Genomic DNA, 19,334 nt, shown 5'->3' with positions numbered 1-19,334 from the left:
GTGCATACTTTAAGAGAGATCCCAAAGCATGTGTTTGATTTCTGACTGATTACTGACTTCTCCACTTCTCAGTTAAATGCTTCATTAGGATTATATTCAGACTTAGAATTCTTCCTGTTTTCTCATTTTCAGGAAAAAAAAAAATTCCTTTCATCATTTCACACAGAAAGGCAACAAGAAACTGAACAATCACACTGATCCTAAACAAACACTGACTGGAGGGGAGTAACACGAAAAACTGTAAAAAAAGAAAAAACCAAAAACATCCAAGAAAACATTTTTGCTGGCTTCTCCAAAAGAGGGAACATGCAATTGCACCAAAAAACTACAAAAACAAATTTGTAATTGCTTCTGACAGAAGTTTGGACTCTTCCAGTCATGGCCACAAGCAAGTCTGCAGTCTTGAACAAAGATGTAATCTCCTCCAGCAACTGGTATGCACCTTTCTTAGTTCAAAGAAATGGAATGTGGATATCCAGTTCACACATTACCTTGTCTGCTCTACACTCTGAAAGCATAACTGCAAGCTAATCACACATACATCATTACAACAAATCAAAAGTATCCACAAAATGGGAAGAAGGAGAACAAAAGCCTAAGCCTATCCCACTGTGGCATCACGAGGCCTCTGAAAGCCTCTTGGCAGCTCCTATCCACAGAAATTGTAAAGGAGTACAAGGAAAATTGCAGGAGCAAAATTGCTTTATACACTTCAGCTGGGCACGCTGCTGTTCCTGCACTCAGATATATGCATGGGAGAGGAGGAAAATGGCAGGAGCTGGAAAAAAGGAGGCTGTGCCATCTATACTGGTGTGTGCTTGGGATGATCTCAAGTATCTCTGGGGCAATCTGCTAAATACCTCTGCAGGGTGAATGTGGGCACATTCCTCCCAATGTACCCTTTCTCCTGCACCTTCCTGGACTGATAACTTGCTTCAGCACACACACCAGCTTTCTCATCTCTCAAATGAACTGGCAGTTGAAAGCAAGAACTGAAAAGCACCTTTTCTTCCATGCCTCCCCAGCTGCAAGGTTTCTCGTTGCAGCTATAGAAGGCAAATGGGCATATGCTGGCACAAATGCTCAGTAAAACTGACAGACCACAAGCTCTGTATCAGCCTTCTCCTTAGCTGGGTCCTTTCACAGGCTCTGGCAGTGTGACAAGAAAGCAGCCAAGCCCAAAACAGGAGAAGTGAACTGCAAGCAGGCGCTGCAGTATAAACTGTAAAAATGACAGAGGCCATGTGGAGCCAGAGACTCAGGGAAAAATCCTAAAAGGTGATCAGGAAACTCTGCAATATGTTGGTGGGATCAGTTCAGCCCATACCTCTCTGCATGTAGCTGGGCCACCCTGCATCTCTGCATCTTTTCCCTTTTGAATAAAAGCAGAGTGAGAAAAATATCAGCCCCTACACACATGGGAAAGCCTCTCTGGAGTGCGAGCAAGGGGAAGGCTGCCTGGGGACACCAGGGGAGAATGCAGAAACACCAAAAGGCCAGCTTTGTCTTGTAACATTGGAAGCACAGGTGGTACAAACCCTGCAAATAGAAGAGAAAGAGGCAGGAAAGTAGGGGTTTGTGACAGAAAGCAGGTTTGTATTAGCTCTGAGGTTGGTCTGGTCGCAGGTGGGCACCTCAAATAATAGCACAGGGCACACCAACCACACAGGCACAGGCTGCAAGACTGAGGGAGAGGGTGAAAGGTACAAAGAAGGTACATTTGGCTGAAAATTTACACTCTGTGTTCAGGCAAGAACAAGGCAGCAGCTGAACAGAGCTGCTTCTTAGGTGCAGGGACAAATACATGAGCCACACTGGAGGCCTTGTAGCCAAAAACAAAAGGCCTGTTTATCTTTTCCCCAAAGCCTGCTAAGAATTACCAACAAGTACACAAGAACTTCACATATTGAGCAAAGCAACCAACTAACAGAGCAGTGTAAGAGAAGACCTGTGCCCAGCAGTGCATTCTTGGTTGAGCTGCACCGGGGCCTGCACAAGGCTTTGCCTGCTAGCAGCGGCAGCCCCAGCACTGCTCTCCTGAGTGCTGCCACACACCTTCCCAGGAGTAGACAGACTGAGGAACTGCGAGTGGGCATCCCCAGTCAGGGGAGAAACTGGAAGTGTCAGCTTGGCTGGGCAGAGGCACCCTAACCCTTTTGCCCTAAACCTTTGCAAAGCCATGGATTGGGGCACTCGGGCTTTTGAGGCACAACAGGCTTTCCTGTTGCTTTCTTTCATGTACCCCTGGCTCATGCTGATCCACCTGTACGCAGACAGTTGCGTCCTGCCAGACTGACCTCTGTGAGTTAGTGGGATGGCCAGCACCCTGCATTTGATTTTAAGCTCAGCTTGACAGAAAGGCACTTGCTTCTGTGAAATACAGACACTAAGAAAGGGGTAATGCAGAGCAGCTGCTGGCCATGCAGACTGTTAGCTCCACTGCCACTCACAACAGCCCTACTCATGTTGTTTCATTTCCACTCCCCATAGTTAGCTGAGGCAATGGATGTCTCCTGTGAAAATAAGAAGTTTCCTCATTCAAATGGACGTGTTCCAAAGCATTTTGTCCCCATGTGATGCTCTCAGCAGCCAGCTGAACTGCCACATTCATGCTATATTATGACAGGAAAGTCAATAATACAGCTTTTAAGTAACTTCAGATTCTGTAGGGTGAAAGTGTTACATACAGAGATGTCACAGCTCTGAAAGAAAAGAAGGGACAAAGACATGGAACATGACAATACTGCAGTTTACTTCATAAGCTTGTGTATCCAATGAGTTGCTTGGGAGACAAATTTACCAGTCCTTTATAAACAGCCCTAGCTGAGGGCACAAAAAGCCCTAGTTGTTGAATACATAAAAACCTGCATTCTATCTGAACAGATCCCATAGGATTGATGAGTCACAGATTCTCACAGAATCACAGATTTTACAATATGCTGCTTCAGTATGTGTACTCCTGACCTTTATCCCTGCTGCATACAGCTAGCTTGGAAGAAGTGACAACCTACCAACTTGAATTCATCCTGCTAACAAAATAAACGAGTGTATTTGCTTGATTTTCACAGAAGAAAAAAAGGGTAAAAAATTAAAAAATACAATGACAAGTGATTGGATTGTCTCATATGCTTAACTGTGCACTTCAAACACTAATATCTGCTCTTCTGAAACCTTCCACATGAATACTTACTTTATAGGGGATTACTCCCTCTTTGTGCAATGGGACACTCCCCTGTCTTCCCCTCAAAATCTGCTGAATGTTGTTTCCAAGGTATCAGGAGCTGAGAAGAGCAGTTAGGTAATTTTTAGCTCTCATGTGATGGCACCACCATTCTTCAGTTATCACAGTACTGTACCTTTCACGTATACAGCACCGGTACCATGATAACCGAAAAAGGACAGTTCATACTCTTACTATTTGATGCCATTTCCAGATTAAAAAAACCTCCCTTCATCTGACTAAAGAATAACTGCTCAGTCTCTAGAAATAACTGTGATCTAACAAATCCCTGGCAAGTCTGAAAAATTAAATTTTTGATAAATTGTTTTGATAAATTTGTTTTGATGAATTTTTTTTGATAATTTGTTTCCCTAACTAGTTTCTACTAGAACTCAATTAGGCCACTGCTGTGAAAGATAATAAAAGGTGTTTTTATAAATACATTAAAAACTAAAGGAAGGCCATGGAAATCTCCATGCTTGACTGGATGTGGAAGGGAACATTGTCATCAAGGATGAGGAAAAGGCTGAGGTCCTCAATGTCTTCTTTGCCTCAGTCTTTAACAGTAAGGCTCATCCTCAGGGCAACCAGCCCCCTAGCTGGGGTACAGGGAGCAGAATAGATCTTCTGCAATACACAATGAAATACTGAGACATTTAGAATTTTATGGGATTGGATGGAATTCATTCAAGGGTACTGAGGGTGCCAGCAGAAGCACTCACCAAGAAAATCTCCATCATGTAGCATCAGTCCTGGCTAACTGAGCAGGTCCCAGAGGACTGGAAGTTGGCCAGTGTGATGCTCATACCAGCAGGGTCAGAAGGAGGAACTATAGTAATAGCCCATGGCTTGGATGGGTACCCTCTTCAGTAGGTAAAAAACCATTCGTATGGCTGGGCCCAGAGTATTGGTGCATGGAGTTACATCCGGCTGGTGGCCAGTGACCAGTGGTGTTCCCCAGGGCTCAGTACTGGGACCAGTTCTGTTCAATATCTTCATCAGTGATGAGGATGAGGGGACTGAGTGTCCCCTCAATCAGTTTGCAGATGACACCAAGCTGGGTGGGAGTGCTGACCTGCTGGAGGGCAGGAAGGCTCTGCAGAGGGATCTGGACAGGCTGGATCATGGCTGGGCCCAGTGGTGAGAGGTTCAACAAGGCCCAGTGCTGGGTCCTGCCCTTGGGTCACAGCAAGGCCAGGCAGTGCCACAGGCTGGGGCAGAGTGGCTGCAAAGCTGCCCCAGGAAAAGGCCCTGGGGGTGCTGGTGACAGCAGCTGAGCATGAGCCAGCAGTGCCCAGGTGGCCAAGAAGGCCAATGGCATCCTGGCCTGTGCCAGCAATGGTGTGGCAGCAGGAGCAGGGCAGGGATTGCTCCCCTGTGCTGGGCACTGGTGAGGCCACACCTCAAATCCTGTGCTCAATTTTAAGCCCCTCACTCCAAGAAGGACATTGAGGTGCTGGAGCATGTGTAGAGAAGGACAACAGAGCTGCTGAAGGAATACAAGTCCTGTGAGGAACACCTGAGGGAGCTTGAGGTGTTTAGCCTGGAGAAAAAAGGAGGCTCGTGGAGACCTTATTGCTCTCTACAACTGCCTGAAAGGACTTTGTAGACAGGTGAGGGTTTGGTCTTTTCTCCCAGGCAACAAGTGATACGATTAGAGGAAATGGCCTCAAGCTGCACCTGTGTAGGTTCAGGTTACACATCAGGAAGAGTTTTTTCACTGCAAGGGCTGTTAAGAATTGAAATGGGCCGCCCATAGTGGTGGTGGAGTCACAATCTGTGGAAGTGTTAAAGAAACAACCAGACTTAGCACTATGGTCTAGTTGAGAAATAGTGTTCAATCAAAAGTTGGACTTGATCCTAGAAGTCTTTTCCAACCTTGATGATTCTGTGATTCTGTAACCTGTGTTTACAACTAGCAATATAAGAAATTAATTTCTTCTATCCTCTGAACAACTACCAGCTACAGGCAAAGCTTTAGTAAAAACTGAGACTGAAGGACCAGACAGGATTCTGCTGCCCAGTAAAACCTTAAAAAAGCACATAGCTCCATGAACCAAAGTCTTAAGCTGTTTCATAGGAAGAATCACTAGCTAGCCATTTGAAATACAACACTTAATGACACAGCTATAGAGAGATCACCAGGGAAAACATAGTAGTGTACACTAGGCAATAAAAAGCCAAGTGATGTACAAATACATTCCACGTCAAGAACCATCAATAAACCCTGTCTCTGCAATTCTCAGAAACAGGAATAATATAGAACAGTAAGGGACTCATCTAACATGTAGCAACAAACCATAGGCAACTTACACCACTTGTCTCATTTGAAGTCAGGTACAAGTTCTTCTATTTGTTACCATAGGCAAAATCTCCCATATACAAAAATAGCTGTGCAATAAAACTAGTGAATTAAAACAAGACTGTGTAATTGAACTGAACAAAACAACTTACGTGTATGGAGACAGAGGTCCCAACAGGACTTTGGAAACATCCCGCTGTCCAAGGGTCATAAGGAGCAGAGCAAGGCTCTGATTTGTTGAATCTACACAGCCTCCCTGAAAACCAAAATGTTTTAATAATTAATCTCTGTACAAACCAGAAACTGAAATGGGAGGAGAGTAACAAAGGCAAAAGATACACTTAAAAGGTAAAATACCACTCCCAATTTTTAAGGGCCAAGATAAAAATCTAGATTTTTTTAACAATGAAAAATCAATTTCACATGGCTAGGAAAAGAATAGAACTAAAACCTATAAGAACATCATATTAAATATCCCTCCTAATCTGTTTTAACGCCTCAGAATGTAAACACTGAAGAATTTCTTTCCAGTAAATTGAAAAGAGGTATTAGTTCTAGTTGACATGCATCTGAAGATCCATGAATTCCAGCACTATATTATAACAGTTACATTTGGATAAATAGTTCAGTGTTAGCAGGTGGGAAACGGCAAGTTAGAATTTATTTAGCACTTATCCACAAAAACCCTTGCTGCCAACTTTGATGAGTTTACACTTGTAAAACATTTCCCCTCCATCATTAAAATAGATTTTTTTATTGCTAGTGAAAGAGCCATACATAAAATTAAGTGGAACCACATACACTCTTGTACATATTTGACTGTAGTAAATCATATGCAAGGTAAATTGTTCTGTATGTTGAAAATATTTACTATGATGCATACATTAATTAGAACTGGAAGGCTAGAATTAGAAATAAGAATTGTTTACAAAGCTGGAATATAAATTTAAAGGGATACTTTCAGTCAAAGCTGCTGTAGAGATCAGACACATGAAATCTATGAATAGTTTTCTGCTGCATCAGGCCTAATGCTAAATCCTCAGAATAGGCTCTCTTGAAACCAAAACCTTACCTTTTTAAAACCAAATTCTCTAACAAGGTAAACTGACAGCTACCTTTGTTGACAAGGAAGGTAACCTATCATAATTTCAAGACATAACACTATCCAAGAAGGCAAAGGAGAAAATATATTTTGGATTACATAGATTAAGAGAATCAGCGAATGTGACACCCTCAGCACATTTACTCAGTGAGAGGCAGAAAGGCACAGCCTTTCCAAGGGGGGATACTGAAGACTTAATTTTCAATATGGCCTTGCTTCTGTGTGACAACCTGCAGCTCCATTCTTCTGAGAAAAACTCTCTGCGTTACATGCAAGGAACTACAGCACAGCAAAATAAGTAGCTCTATTGCATTCACTACCATGACCCAACTCCTAAAACATGCTCTTGTTTCAGGACAACAGTACTTGCCCTCTTAACTGTGTGAACTTGCCACACCAAAATGAAGTTCACATAACCTAATGCTGCCTATAGGACTGATAAAAATTTTGCTTTATCTTGAGTGAACAGGGTACTTGCAGAATTTGCTGGTGCAATCTAAAGCCACAGATCTCACCAGCTGTATTTGCCAATGAAACATATACCAAAGCAGCTAAGAGTTTGGTAAGGATATTCCTGACACTGGACTTTCTGCAGTTATAGTTTGGTCAGTAATAAAAATGCTCCTTCTTACTTGGATGAAAACTTCACATTTTCTGAGCTTGTTTTATTTCTCTAGAGCTCAAAACATTATAAAGTATCTACTTTTATATCACAATTTATACAAAAGCTTCAATCAGCATGGAGACTACCACGTCCTAAGAAATAAAAACACAATGCATCCATCCTGTCCTAACTGCTTACATAAGCTCCCTACATGGCTGCAGTGAGTCAGTCATCCTCAGCACTTTTGTGGTATGCACATTTGTGGTGCTGTCCCCTTGAGCCACTCTACCATCTCCTAATTCTCATTAGACACTAACCTTGTTTAACGGCTCCTGGACAGTTAAGCTCGTCTGCTCCTAGGAAGTTCTGCCTAACAAACTGCTGTTTTCTAATGGACAGTCTTGAAACATTATTTTTGCCTAAATCATAGCACAGGTTACTGTGCTATAATAATAATAATTATGCTATAATAATAATATTGTTACTGCACCTTTTGATGAAAATTCCAGTAACAACTGGCCCAGATTATGGCCAGATTGGAGAATGACAGAAGGCTAAAGCCAAGCATCTCACAACCCTACTGGCAGCAGTACTAAGCGAGGGTCTTTGAGCTCTCCAAGGCCACAGAAGGCTGCACTGGCACCTCCCTCAAAGTGGTACAGTTCTTGAGGCTCAACAACCCTCAAGGCTTCAGTACTTAGAGAACAATCACCAAAAGCTGTTGACAGGGCCTGCGCTGACACCCTCAACCCTCAAAGCTTAACCCTTCAAGCGTTTACAGGTACAAAGTCATCTGACATATTTTACTAAACTTGAGGGGAATTTTTAACCTTTTTATATACATCTTTATGTCTATTTGTGTGCATGTATGAATTGATTTAAATATACTACATCAAGCGTAGTATGAATGTTGCCATCTCTTAATTTTTCAAATAAGTTGCTACTGAGCTTATAGAAAATCTTACTGAATACTTTTGTAAATATTGTCACACAATCACAGAATGGTTAAGATTGGAAGGAATCACAGCAGGTCAGCTAGTCCAGCCTCCCTGCTCAAACAGGATTGCCCCAGAGTACATGGCACAGGATTACATCCAGACTGTTCTTGAGTTTCTCCAGTGCATGAGACTCCACAATCTCTCTGGGCAACCTGTTCCAGTGTGCAATCACCTGCACTGTAGAGGACATGTAAAAACATCTTCCTCATATCTAAGTAGAACTTCCTGTGCATCAGTTTCTGTCTATTGCCTCTTGCCCTAATGCCTGGTACCACCAAGAAGAGCTTGGATCCATCTTCCAGGCACCCTCCCTTCATAAGCTCCCCACTCAGTCACCTCTTCTCAACACCAAACAGGAACAGCTTGCTTGGCCTTTCCTTGTAAGACAGATGCTCCAGTCCTTTAATCATCTTTGTCACGTCCTCTAGACTTGCTCCCGGAGCACCATGCCTCTCTTGTCCTGAACACAGCATTCTATATATAGCCTCACCAGGGCTGAGTAGAGAGGCAGGATCAACTCCGTCAACCTGCTGTCAGTGTTCTTCCTAATGCACCCCAGTGAATCATTTGGCCTTCTTGGCCACCAGGACACACTCTGGCTCCTGGACAGCATGTTGTCCCCCAAGATACAGACAGTATCAGTTCAGTGATACTGAACCATCAGACAGGGGGTCAGTTCCCAGCCTCTGCTAGTGCCCAGGTTATTCTTCCCTACATACAGAACGCTGCATTCACCTTTGCTGAATTTCACAGCTCTTCTCTGCCGAACTCTCCACTCTCTCAAGGTCCTTCTGAAGGGCAGCAGGGCCCTCTGGGGTATCAGCCACTGCTCCCAGCTCTGTGTCATCAGTGAACTCACTGAGAAAACATTTGTGCGTTTGTTGAAGTTATTGATGGAGAAGTTAAACAATACTGGACCAGTACTGAACTTTGTGGACACCACCAGTGACAGACCTCCAGCCAGAACCTGCAATACTAATTACAGCCTCCTGGGATCTCCCATTCAGCTGGTTCTTAATCCACCTCACTGTCCACTCATCTAATCCACATTTCCAAAATCTGCCTATGAGGTGTTGTAAGACACAGTGTCAAAAGCCTTGCTGAAGTCAAGGTAGACAATATCCACTGCTTTTCCCTCATCCATTCATCTAGTTGTTTCATTACAGAAGAGAAGCAAGTCAGTCAAGTATTTACCTTTAATGAATCCATGCTGACAACTCCTGTTCACTTTCTTGTCCTCCATGTGGATAAGAATGGCCTCCAGAATCATCCTTCCAAGACTTGATATGAGGCTGACTGTCTGGTAGCTTCCTGGGTCCTTCTTTCAATTTTTATGCCCCGTGTAATGTTTGCTTCCTTCCAGTCCTCAGGCACTTCTGCTGATCACCACAGCATTTCAAAGATGGCTGTAAATTGCCCACCTTGGTGCCTATCAGCTCTCCAAGCACTTGTGGGTCCATCCCATTAGGGCCCATGGACTTGTGGATGCCAGGTTTGCCTGACTCCAGCTTGGTCCTCGTTGGGCAGGGGAAAGTCTCCACTCAAGCCTTCCTTGTCCCCAGTCTCCTGGGTCAGAGATCCCTGAGGGCTGGTCTTGTCAGTGATGACCAATGCAAAGGCAGCATTCACTAACTCTGCCTCCTCTGTTAACAGGGTCCCACTTCCATTTCAGTATCAGGCCCATATTATCCTTTTGTTAGAAATGTATTTGAAAAATCCTTTCTTGCTGTCCTTGACATTCTTTGCCAAACTTAATTCCAGGTGAACCTTGGCTTCCCTTGTCTCTTTTCTACATACTCTGACAATCTTCTCTATATTATTTCCAAGTAACCTGCACCTGCTTCCAGTTCCTGCTTACCCTTGATAATGGAGTTCTTTATTTATCCATCAGATCTCTTCCCCTTTGCCTAATTTCTTGCACATTTGGAAGCATTGTTCCTGAGCCTGAAGGAAGCGATCCTTGAATATCAACTAACTCTCTTGGACCCCTCAGGGTCTCTTGGACACTGCAGGGCTTGTTCTCATGGCAGAAGCTCAGGTTAGCTCTCCCAAAGTCTCTGGTTGTGGCTACTTGCTTCCCTGCTTTCTCCTCATCTGGAGCTGAGTTCCACACTCTCACTCCAGCAAGGCCTTCTGTGTTTGTTAGTATCAGTTGAGCGGCACACCATTGCCTGGGGGATCCTCCACTACCTGTGTCAGGAAGTTGCCATCCCTGCTTTCCAGGAACCTCCTGGGCTGTTTGTGTTTCACTGTGCTGGTTCTGCAGCAGATGTCAGGGGAGTAAAGACCCCCAAAAGAACCAGGGCCTGTGACTTTGAGGCTGCTTCAGATGCCTGCAGATGGCTTCATTTGCTTCCTCCTCCTGATCTGGCAGCAAACACCCACAACAGCAAACACCCTTACTAGTCTGCTGTTTTATCCTGATCCATAAGCCCATCATCCTCATCAAGACAGAGCTCAACACTGTCAGGGCTGTCTCTCCTGAACAGGGTGTAGCCCTTCATGCCAACACTCCAGTCACATGAACTATCCCACCATGTCTCTGTCACCGCAATAAGATCAAAGCCCTGTGACTGCATGCAGGTCCTTGGCTCATCTTGTTTGTTCCCCATACTGTGCGCACTGGTGCACATGCACCTTACAGAAGTATTTGATTGTGTCAGCATTCCAGGAGTCAATGATTAAACACTGCTACGTTCTTCAGACAAATTGTTAATCAAGTCTAAGGCTACATTTTGCAAGGGATACACTTTTGTGACCCAAAGGGAGGACCTCCCTTACCCCTTCTGCAGCCTTATCCTTTTCCATCCTTACCCTTTTTGCATTTCCATTCTCTGTATAAATCATTGTAGATTCACTCTAACCCAATTTTTCTTTGCGTGCTTCAACTATGTAATAACCAATAGCGAACTCTGCCATCAAACTTTGCGGCACGTCAACAAATTTATACAAAAACTTGATTTTGACAATATTTTGCCAGTGATTTACGTAATCTAAACCACTCATTTGCAACCATTCCTACAAAGGCAGTTCCCAGACAGTGATATTAAGTTATTGTTTCTAATCTAATGACTGAACAGTAACTTCTGCCAAGTGAAGGACTTAACATTCCCAAGGAGGCCAAATTTTTTTCTATCAATCCACCTGCCACTTATTCAAGAGTCAAAAATTAGAAACAACCCTCCCAAAAGAAATGGGATGGGCAAAGTCAGAGCCAAGGTACATTTGTTCCAAAATAGCTAGTGCTCATTATCAATGTAGAATGCAGCTTCTACACTGTATTAATTCAGTCTATGGCAGTTTCTCCATTATTGTTTACACTGACTACAGAGCCAGATACAGCTAGTTCTGACAATTAGACACAGATCCTTTAAAATCCCATCCATTTTTAAATGTTGCACAAATACTAAAGCTGACATGTACATGCAAATATCACAACTTTGTGTATTGTACAAAAGCGTTTCGAAAAGATTTTTTCTTCTGAGTTTGAGCCTGGCTTTGACTAAGTGTTAGTTAGCATTTTGGGATACAGACAATTTCCTCCATTACCTGTGTGGTACATATTTGCAGGACTCAATAATTTGTTATGCAAATTATTGCACAGGGTTTGTATTTTGGTTTTTGGGGTTTGGGTTTTTTTCCCAGAAGAATGGAGCAAAGCCTTACTACAGTGAAGTAAGACCATCTTGAAAATTAGGCCGTCTAGAAATCCTTCACTCATTTTAGCTCTAGTTCAATAAAGCACACAGCTTTAGCCCTCCTGCCCCTTCAAGGTGCCCTAGCAACTCGGCCTTTCTTCATTAAAGAATTCAGCCTTAAAATAGGTACATGTACTCCCCTATTTTTCATGAGTACCAAGAATATAAAAATTAAATCCTTTTCCAGCTCTTCCAGATTTTCCATTCTGCCAATTACTCTCTAAATAAAGCCCCCATAAACAATGTCTTTCAAAGGCAAGAGTTAAAATCCTTACTGGCCTTCTACAATTAAGCTTCAGAAAGAACTGCATATGGATTTCTAATGACAATGCTAGTCAGTCACTCCATTGCCCCCTCTTGCAGAGCCACTGCAATTAAGGCACTGTTCCACTTATTACTAGTCTATTAGGTCTGACATCTTTCCATCAACAAATGTGCATTAAAAAATCTCTGCTGATTCCAACAATCATGCAACCTAATTAATATCTTTTTGAAGGCTTAGTAAAAGGATTTTAGCAAAACTCAAATCTTCAGATTTTCTAGGTTTAAACTTTACACAATGGCAAGCACTTTCCCAAATGTCCCCGAACCCCTTTCAACAGTAACTGCAACTCCAGCAGATTTGTGGGTGATCCCAACACCTAAAGCCTTTAAACAGAGAATTGTCTCCAGTGCTCTCAGGGTGCCCTGGTCTGGGTGACCCTTCCTGGCTCCCACAGCATAGTACCTACTGGTAAAAACACAGATGGTGAAATAATCCCATAAAGAGAAGATCTAAAAACAGGAAAATAAATTCTCCCTTGAGCCCTGTATTCAACAAGTAGATGGTGCAAAAAGATGTGAGACTTAAAAGATTGCCTGTTCAGAATAATCTATTCTTGCTTTTTTAGATTTTTAGTTTCACTAAAAATCATAAATTCACTAGAATCTTAAATTCATTAAAAATTTTAGTTTCACTAAAAACCTAGGCAAAGAAACATAAACAACTAGTACATTAAACCTAAACAAGCACTGTGAACTTTGCAACATGTTTTTATATCCCCTCTGTGTTCAACACTAAATCAAACTGACCTAACAAAAAAACCAAAAAGACCAAACAAACAAAAAATCACCCCAAATCAAAAGTGGGTTTGGTTCGAAAACCAAACACCCTAAAAAAGTCCATCCCAAAACAAAAAACAAACTAACCCCCAAAAAATACAAAAGAAAGAAAATTAAGAAGAAACCTTATCTTTCAAAATTCAGGCTAGTACTGTCGGACCACATGTATCATAGATAAATTCAAGTATGTATTATGAAAACTACATAACAAAACCCATCATACTGCCCATGATGGAGGGAGAGGGGAATTCACTAAGTAACGACTAAGCACCGCAGTGAAAAAGTAGCACAACAGCCAAAAACTAGCAAACTAGAACTTTCCATAGTGAGCTGCTATAGTGAAGGACAAATAGTCTCTACACTGCCCAGCATTTTTCAGTCTCTCTTGGACAGAAGTCATCCACACATAAGGGAGTCTTCCAGCAGCACCAGCAGCACCATAGCAAGCCACAGCTAACAACCTCACTCACTCAGATTCTGATCCTCAAAGACAGTGAAACCTGACAGCCTATTTGTAATTCAAAGCCTTGTCCAACACTGCTGCCTCCTGAAACATTTTCCCTGTTGTCTTAAGATACTCACTGTCTTTTACAGAATTTGACTCATCATATTCAAATGGCTGCCATACACTTAAGCAGAAAGTTACTTGCTTTAGGCCTTTCCAGCTCTCTTAATTTTGTAAATTCTCTGACATCTAACTCTGTGCAAAACATATTATATGGACAAACTGCCTCACTATTTTAATCTATCAAGTGCTAAACAGTTTCCAAAGGGGAAAAAAAACCCTATTGTTGCTGATAGAAATATGTGGAAACTGGATTTTTGATGTGTCTGGACATAAGACTACCAGAAGATGTTTTCCAAGACATGTACACAAACAAATGTACCAAAAGATTTTTGCAGTTCACGCCTGAAATAAAAATAACTTCATGACATACATTAGTGCAGAAACAGACAGATGTTTCCGTCACTAGCTGTGACTACATTCTCCACACAGGCCAGAGTTTCAAATACAGGGGGTCTAGATTGTACTCAGCAACCCTGGAACAACATTTTGGCATTGGCCTCTCCATGAGACAAGAAGCCTGGGCCAGAAAAGTCCTTTAGCAACACGTTTTATATGCTGAATAAATATAGACAAAATATTAATGGAAAAAGGGGCCAACTGGTAATTCGAACAGATAAAAGATTTGCAACAGGGAAAGAGAAAAATAAAATGGGCACAGATGAACAATCTAACACAGGTATTGGATGTGATTTATGAAGTTCAGGGGCTTTTTTTATATTTAACTGCATTCTCTAAAATAGAATCTCAATAATGGCAGTTTAAACACTTTGTGAAGTCACATACCTTATTACAGTTCAGAGTAACTACTTGTTTTTTTAAATAATGAGCAAAATTTGTAGATGACTGCCTCCTAAAGGCCAAACATGTTTTATCAATGCTAAAACATAGTTATTTAAACATCTGTGGAGATAGAAAACAAAGCAGCTGGAAGGTTCTTTATTAAATTGGAAATTCATGTTTGCCAAATCATTTGTAACACTGAAAGCTGCTTTTCCACTGAAATTCTTGCCACAAATGAAAATCATTTTAATAAAGAAAAAAATCTATTCTGAATAGAACTGTGATGCACTTAGGATTCCTAAGTAAACAACATCCTAGCTCCCTTCCAACAACCCATTAATACAATTCAACCAGCAATTCTCAGCACATTTAACTTTGTCATCATCATCATTACAAAGCGGTCAATGCGGAGGCTTGACAAGTTTTTTTCCCCTTCTGCCACTCCTATGTTCTTCCACTCATAATGTCCCATTCCAACCACTGGTTTAGAAGCATGGACTATGGCACCCATCCATATTATTTAGAAGAGCAACAGCCCATGTGAAGCTAATTGAATTCTGTTGCAGACAAAAAGCAACAGAAGAAGAATTTGCCGCTCCCATGATTCATAACAACACATATCAGACATTGGAAATAGCATGCCCCAGTAAGTCATTACACTGTTAAAGGAATGATACAAAATCACTCTTTACCTGGATGAAAAAGACACTGGCAGCATCAAATCATTTCTCCGCTTGGATCTGAGCCTGTCTGAGGGTGCCACCAAACCACCTATCCTTTTACCTATTTTATCATCTCCTTCCCTTACATCTATATACAAATATAAAAACATATTGGCCACTTACTCTGTAGACCTCCTCAAGCAGCAGCTTAGCACAATTCTGGCCCAGTTCCTCAGGAAGCACAGCTGTTCCCTGGCCCTGAGGATTTGAGGCTAGCTCAGCACTGAGAATAGTGCCATTGATGGTTTCTGCAGTAAGGCATATGCCAAAACCTGGTGATCTGAAAGAAAGGGAAAAAGTGCATTTGATTTAAGGACAAAATTGGAGTAATGAGCCAAGAACTTCAAGTCATAAATGGCTCCTTCCATATGATGACAAATGTCCTGTTTGATGCAATAGATTGATGCTGGAAAAAGAAAATTAACAACTGTACTTAAACCCAGTACCAGTTGCCACAAAACCCTTTATGTTGGTTTTTCCTGGGCTAAACTCTTTAAACATGAAAATGAAAAAGAAAATTAAGAGCCATACAAATCTTAGAAATGTCTGGGGTTTTTTTAATAGAGGAGGGTACCTTTCAGATGTATTTAATTTGTGCTTGATAAATATTTCAAAGGTATCTGGTGTTTCTTCTCTGCAACATTCAAAACCAAAACTACCCTTATTTAAGGCTTCAGCTCTTTCCCCTGAAAGCTGCAATATTTAGCAAAACTAGACTAACTAGTTAGTATCAAGGATACTGCTATCTTACTGGATTCATATTTAAGGTGAATGTCACAGTAGCAGAAGAAACCCAGCCAGCCAGGTTGAAAGTGATTCAGTTCCTCTTGCCATGCTATTATTTACCTCTCTGCATGAGCTGCAGGTAGTAAAAATAATGTTGCTGCCCCAAATAATTTGACTTTTTAAATTTCATAAACAGATGAAAAACAAAGTTGAGACCCCAAAACTACACAGCTCCCAGAAATGTTTTTGCAATTCTGATCCTGTAAGCAGTTTGGAGCCATTAAAGTTACAATCCTGGCATATTAAATATGATGAAGGATTGGAAAAGACAAAAAATACTAAAAGTTTCTTCAACAATTTCTAGGTTCATAAACTTTTTAATCTAACAAAATTTGACAAAATATTTCAAAAAGCAGAAACAGTGAAAGAAAACATGCATGCCTGCTTTTGAGCATACAGACAGAAAACTGTCAAATGAGTTATCCAGAATCTTTCAACCCCAAGGAAGAAGACATCAGAGATGACAGACACCAGCAAAATTGTCTGAATCGCATCCACTGCTTCTGTGCTCTGTCACTAAACAAAATCTGTAGAAGTACAATAAATTAATTTTCCAGTCCTCGCTAGTGAGAGGACACTCCTTCAGCCATTCAGCAGAAGACAACCCATATTGCTTTAACACTTCCTTAAGACACCTCATTCCCATCCTTAACATTATCCTTTCCATCAGAAGGTGTACAGTCAACTTTGAATCTTGCTTTCCTGAACATATCATGACACCTTGATCTTAATCTCTTTTCAAAGCAACAGACTTAAAAATGAAGGGAGCTAAAATTTAGTGGCAGCAGTGATGTATTTCATTCCTTGCTTAACAAAACACATCTATCCCTGTTACATATCTAGTGAAACACCCATTCTTTCTTTGTGAGAAATATTTATTTCAAATCAACAAAATGGAAGGCTGTGATCTAAAAACAGTAAAATTAGATCAGGACAGCCTAGCAAATGAAAAAATCAGAATAACATGTCTGTTTCCTGTAAATTCTACATACTCACTTTCCAGAGTTGACCCCCTTCATATGGTCTGTGTAGATATAGATGTCTGGGAGGAATTTATTCAGGATGCCCCTTGCAGATTCCACCATTCTGTTTGCCATCTGTGGTGACACTCGGACAGAGTATCTACATTTCTGAGCTAAGAAATCCATTGTAATCACAAGAAAAAATTGAAAGCAGAGACTGACAAAAGTGAAGAGGCACCAGTGCATTATTTCAGAAAACATGTGCTTTATACAGCTATTTATGAGCTTTTGTCTATGTTCCTGTACCTAGAGAACCACATGCATGTATTCTTTCCACAGTCTTTTCACTGATATACCTTGAAGTGAAGTACACCTAACATATGCTGAAAATATATCTTGAAAATGCCCTTCATAAAATTTAAATAACTGTTCTGTCATCTTGTACTTTCTGGAGGAAGGTAGGAAGGAAGGAGGAAAGGAGGAAGGAGAAAGTACGAAGTAGGAGGAAGTCCCACGTGCTCTGTTCTTCATAGTTTATTAAAACACGATCCTGAGTGAAGTTTCTGTGAATTAGCAGCAAAAAAATCCTGGGAAGATGCATAAGAAATTTAAGACAAATGTTCTAACAAAAAAAAAAAAAAATTAAAAGGCTCTAAGAAAAATACCTTTGCTATCTCCAACTACTTGCACAGTGTTTTGAGGCTATCAAATTCATTAGTTGTCTAGTCATCCATCACCTGAAAGTTCCAGGAAAGAACCTACCACCTTACCACCCACCCCGACCCACCTCCTCACGGTCCATAAGAGATGAACAGCCTTTCTTATCTTGTACTCAGGTGCTGCTTCAGAGGAACTCCCAAAGATCTTCAAACGTAGAAAGCATATTATGCTTTAAATTCCAGCCCAACTATAATGCAGACTCACCCTCTACCCATCTGCACATACATTCACACAGCAATGCAGAGAAATACACTCCCAAAACTCCTAGTTAGCAGGAGGAATTTTCTTTTCTACAAATTTCTATAGCATCTTCTGTGAAGTAGGCAAACTCAAAACTTTGGGATCTTAGAGCAAATTCACTAAAGAATACTCAGAAAACTGTTTGCTCTGCACAGTTGATGCACTCAGTATTTTGGATTATATAAAAGGCTGCTCGTAATACAATCTCCACAGCTGTGAGGAAGATTTACTCAGACAAATCTTGGAGGAACAAAAGCACACATAAAAAAGACATAAGGACTTATCCTTCCAGATGTTTTGTATTCTATTGCCTTGAAGGACCACCTAATAGCTAAACTGAGTCTGCCTCTCATCACGCTTAAAGGCAAACCTATACCCCTGAGAAAAGGCCCAGGAAAGCCTACACCAAGTTCAGAAGTTCAGAATTCAACCGAGTATATCAATCAAAACCTGAGCAAAGGCCCAGGAAAGCTTATAGCAAGGTAGAAGTTCAGAATTCAATCAGATATAATCAAAGTGGTCCAGAATGGTGCTGCATATTAATGTCAATTTAGAACAATGGCAGTAAAGTCATGATCATTGCTTCCTCCTCCACACAGAAACATGTCTACTTACTACAGAGAAGAATGGAGGCATAAGAAAATGACTTCCTCCACCAATATACCACAGCACCTATCACCAAAAGCACAATGAGCTGCCTCCTTTCTGTTCTACAGCACATGTATCCAGTAAAACAGCTCTTGCTTGGCACTACTGCACCTATCTAAATGCTGCAATTGGACAAGGTAGTCAAAACATCCAGTTTATACACACAGTTGTGATGGGATGCCATAAACTAAAAGAGGAAATAGGCTGCAAATCTACACCTCTGGCAGAAAACGTGACCTCCTTCCTGCTTTGTTTTTGAGTAATCAATGCCAAATCTTTATACAGTTTCATGTAAGGGATTTCTACCTTCTTTCTACAATGACAGCAGATTCATGACAGATACCATACAAAGGCCACAAGAGAAAAAGAAAGTCAAAAATAAATAATCCAAAACATTGGCTAGATTTGCAGTTGTTTGAAAAAGTAAGGAGTTCACAAGAGTATTTTGTGCCCTTATCTCCAGGTGGAATAAAACCTCCTCCACTTCCACCTGCACTGGTAAAGGAAAAGAGCCAAAGAATTTTCTTTCAAAACACACCAAAAAGCTCAGTGTGTGCTGCAAGGTGTAAACTCAACTAAGATTTAACTATCACACTAAACTATCACCCCATCTAACTTCTGCTAGACTAGTAACTGCCTATTCAATGCACAACTGAACTACATTGGTTACTACTGAATTTACACACCAAGTAAGATTACTTTAAGTGCTCCTACATTATGGGATGGAAGGTATTTTAACTTTTTCTTGCTATTGGAAAGATTTTAAACAGTGCCATTCAGCTTTGAATTTATTCAATAGCCTACAGATGCTTTTTGAATAGCAATGTTTTGAACACAGGAGTTTGGAGGCACAGTCTTGAATATGACCCCTCCGTGTAATGTT

At 41.2% G+C, this 19,334-nt stretch overlaps 1 protein-coding gene across 2 annotated transcripts in view; it reads right to left on the bottom strand.

The window, feature by feature from the left end:
- RCL1 (RNA terminal phosphate cyclase like 1) overlaps positions 1-19,334 on the bottom strand; it is a 32,972-nt gene that overhangs the window by 2,032 nt on the left and 11,606 nt on the right. For both annotated transcript variants that reach the window (XM_064735530.1, XM_064735529.1), the window contains 3 exons: positions 16,878-17,003; positions 15,219-15,375; positions 5,675-5,778 (listed from right to left, as the gene is read on the bottom strand). In XM_064735530.1, coding sequence (XP_064591600.1) covers positions 5,675-5,778; positions 15,219-15,375; positions 16,878-17,003 — 387 coding nt within the window. The remainder of the gene's footprint in view (positions 1-5,674; positions 5,779-15,218; positions 15,376-16,877; positions 17,004-19,334) is intronic.

The sequence above is a fragment of the Zonotrichia leucophrys genome, chromosome Z (assembly GCF_028769735.1).
Source record: "Zonotrichia leucophrys gambelii isolate GWCS_2022_RI chromosome Z, RI_Zleu_2.0, whole genome shotgun sequence".
Taxonomy (NCBI): Eukaryota; Metazoa; Chordata; class Aves; order Passeriformes; family Passerellidae; genus Zonotrichia; species Zonotrichia leucophrys.
This window is presented reverse-complemented; position numbering and strand designations above follow the sequence as displayed.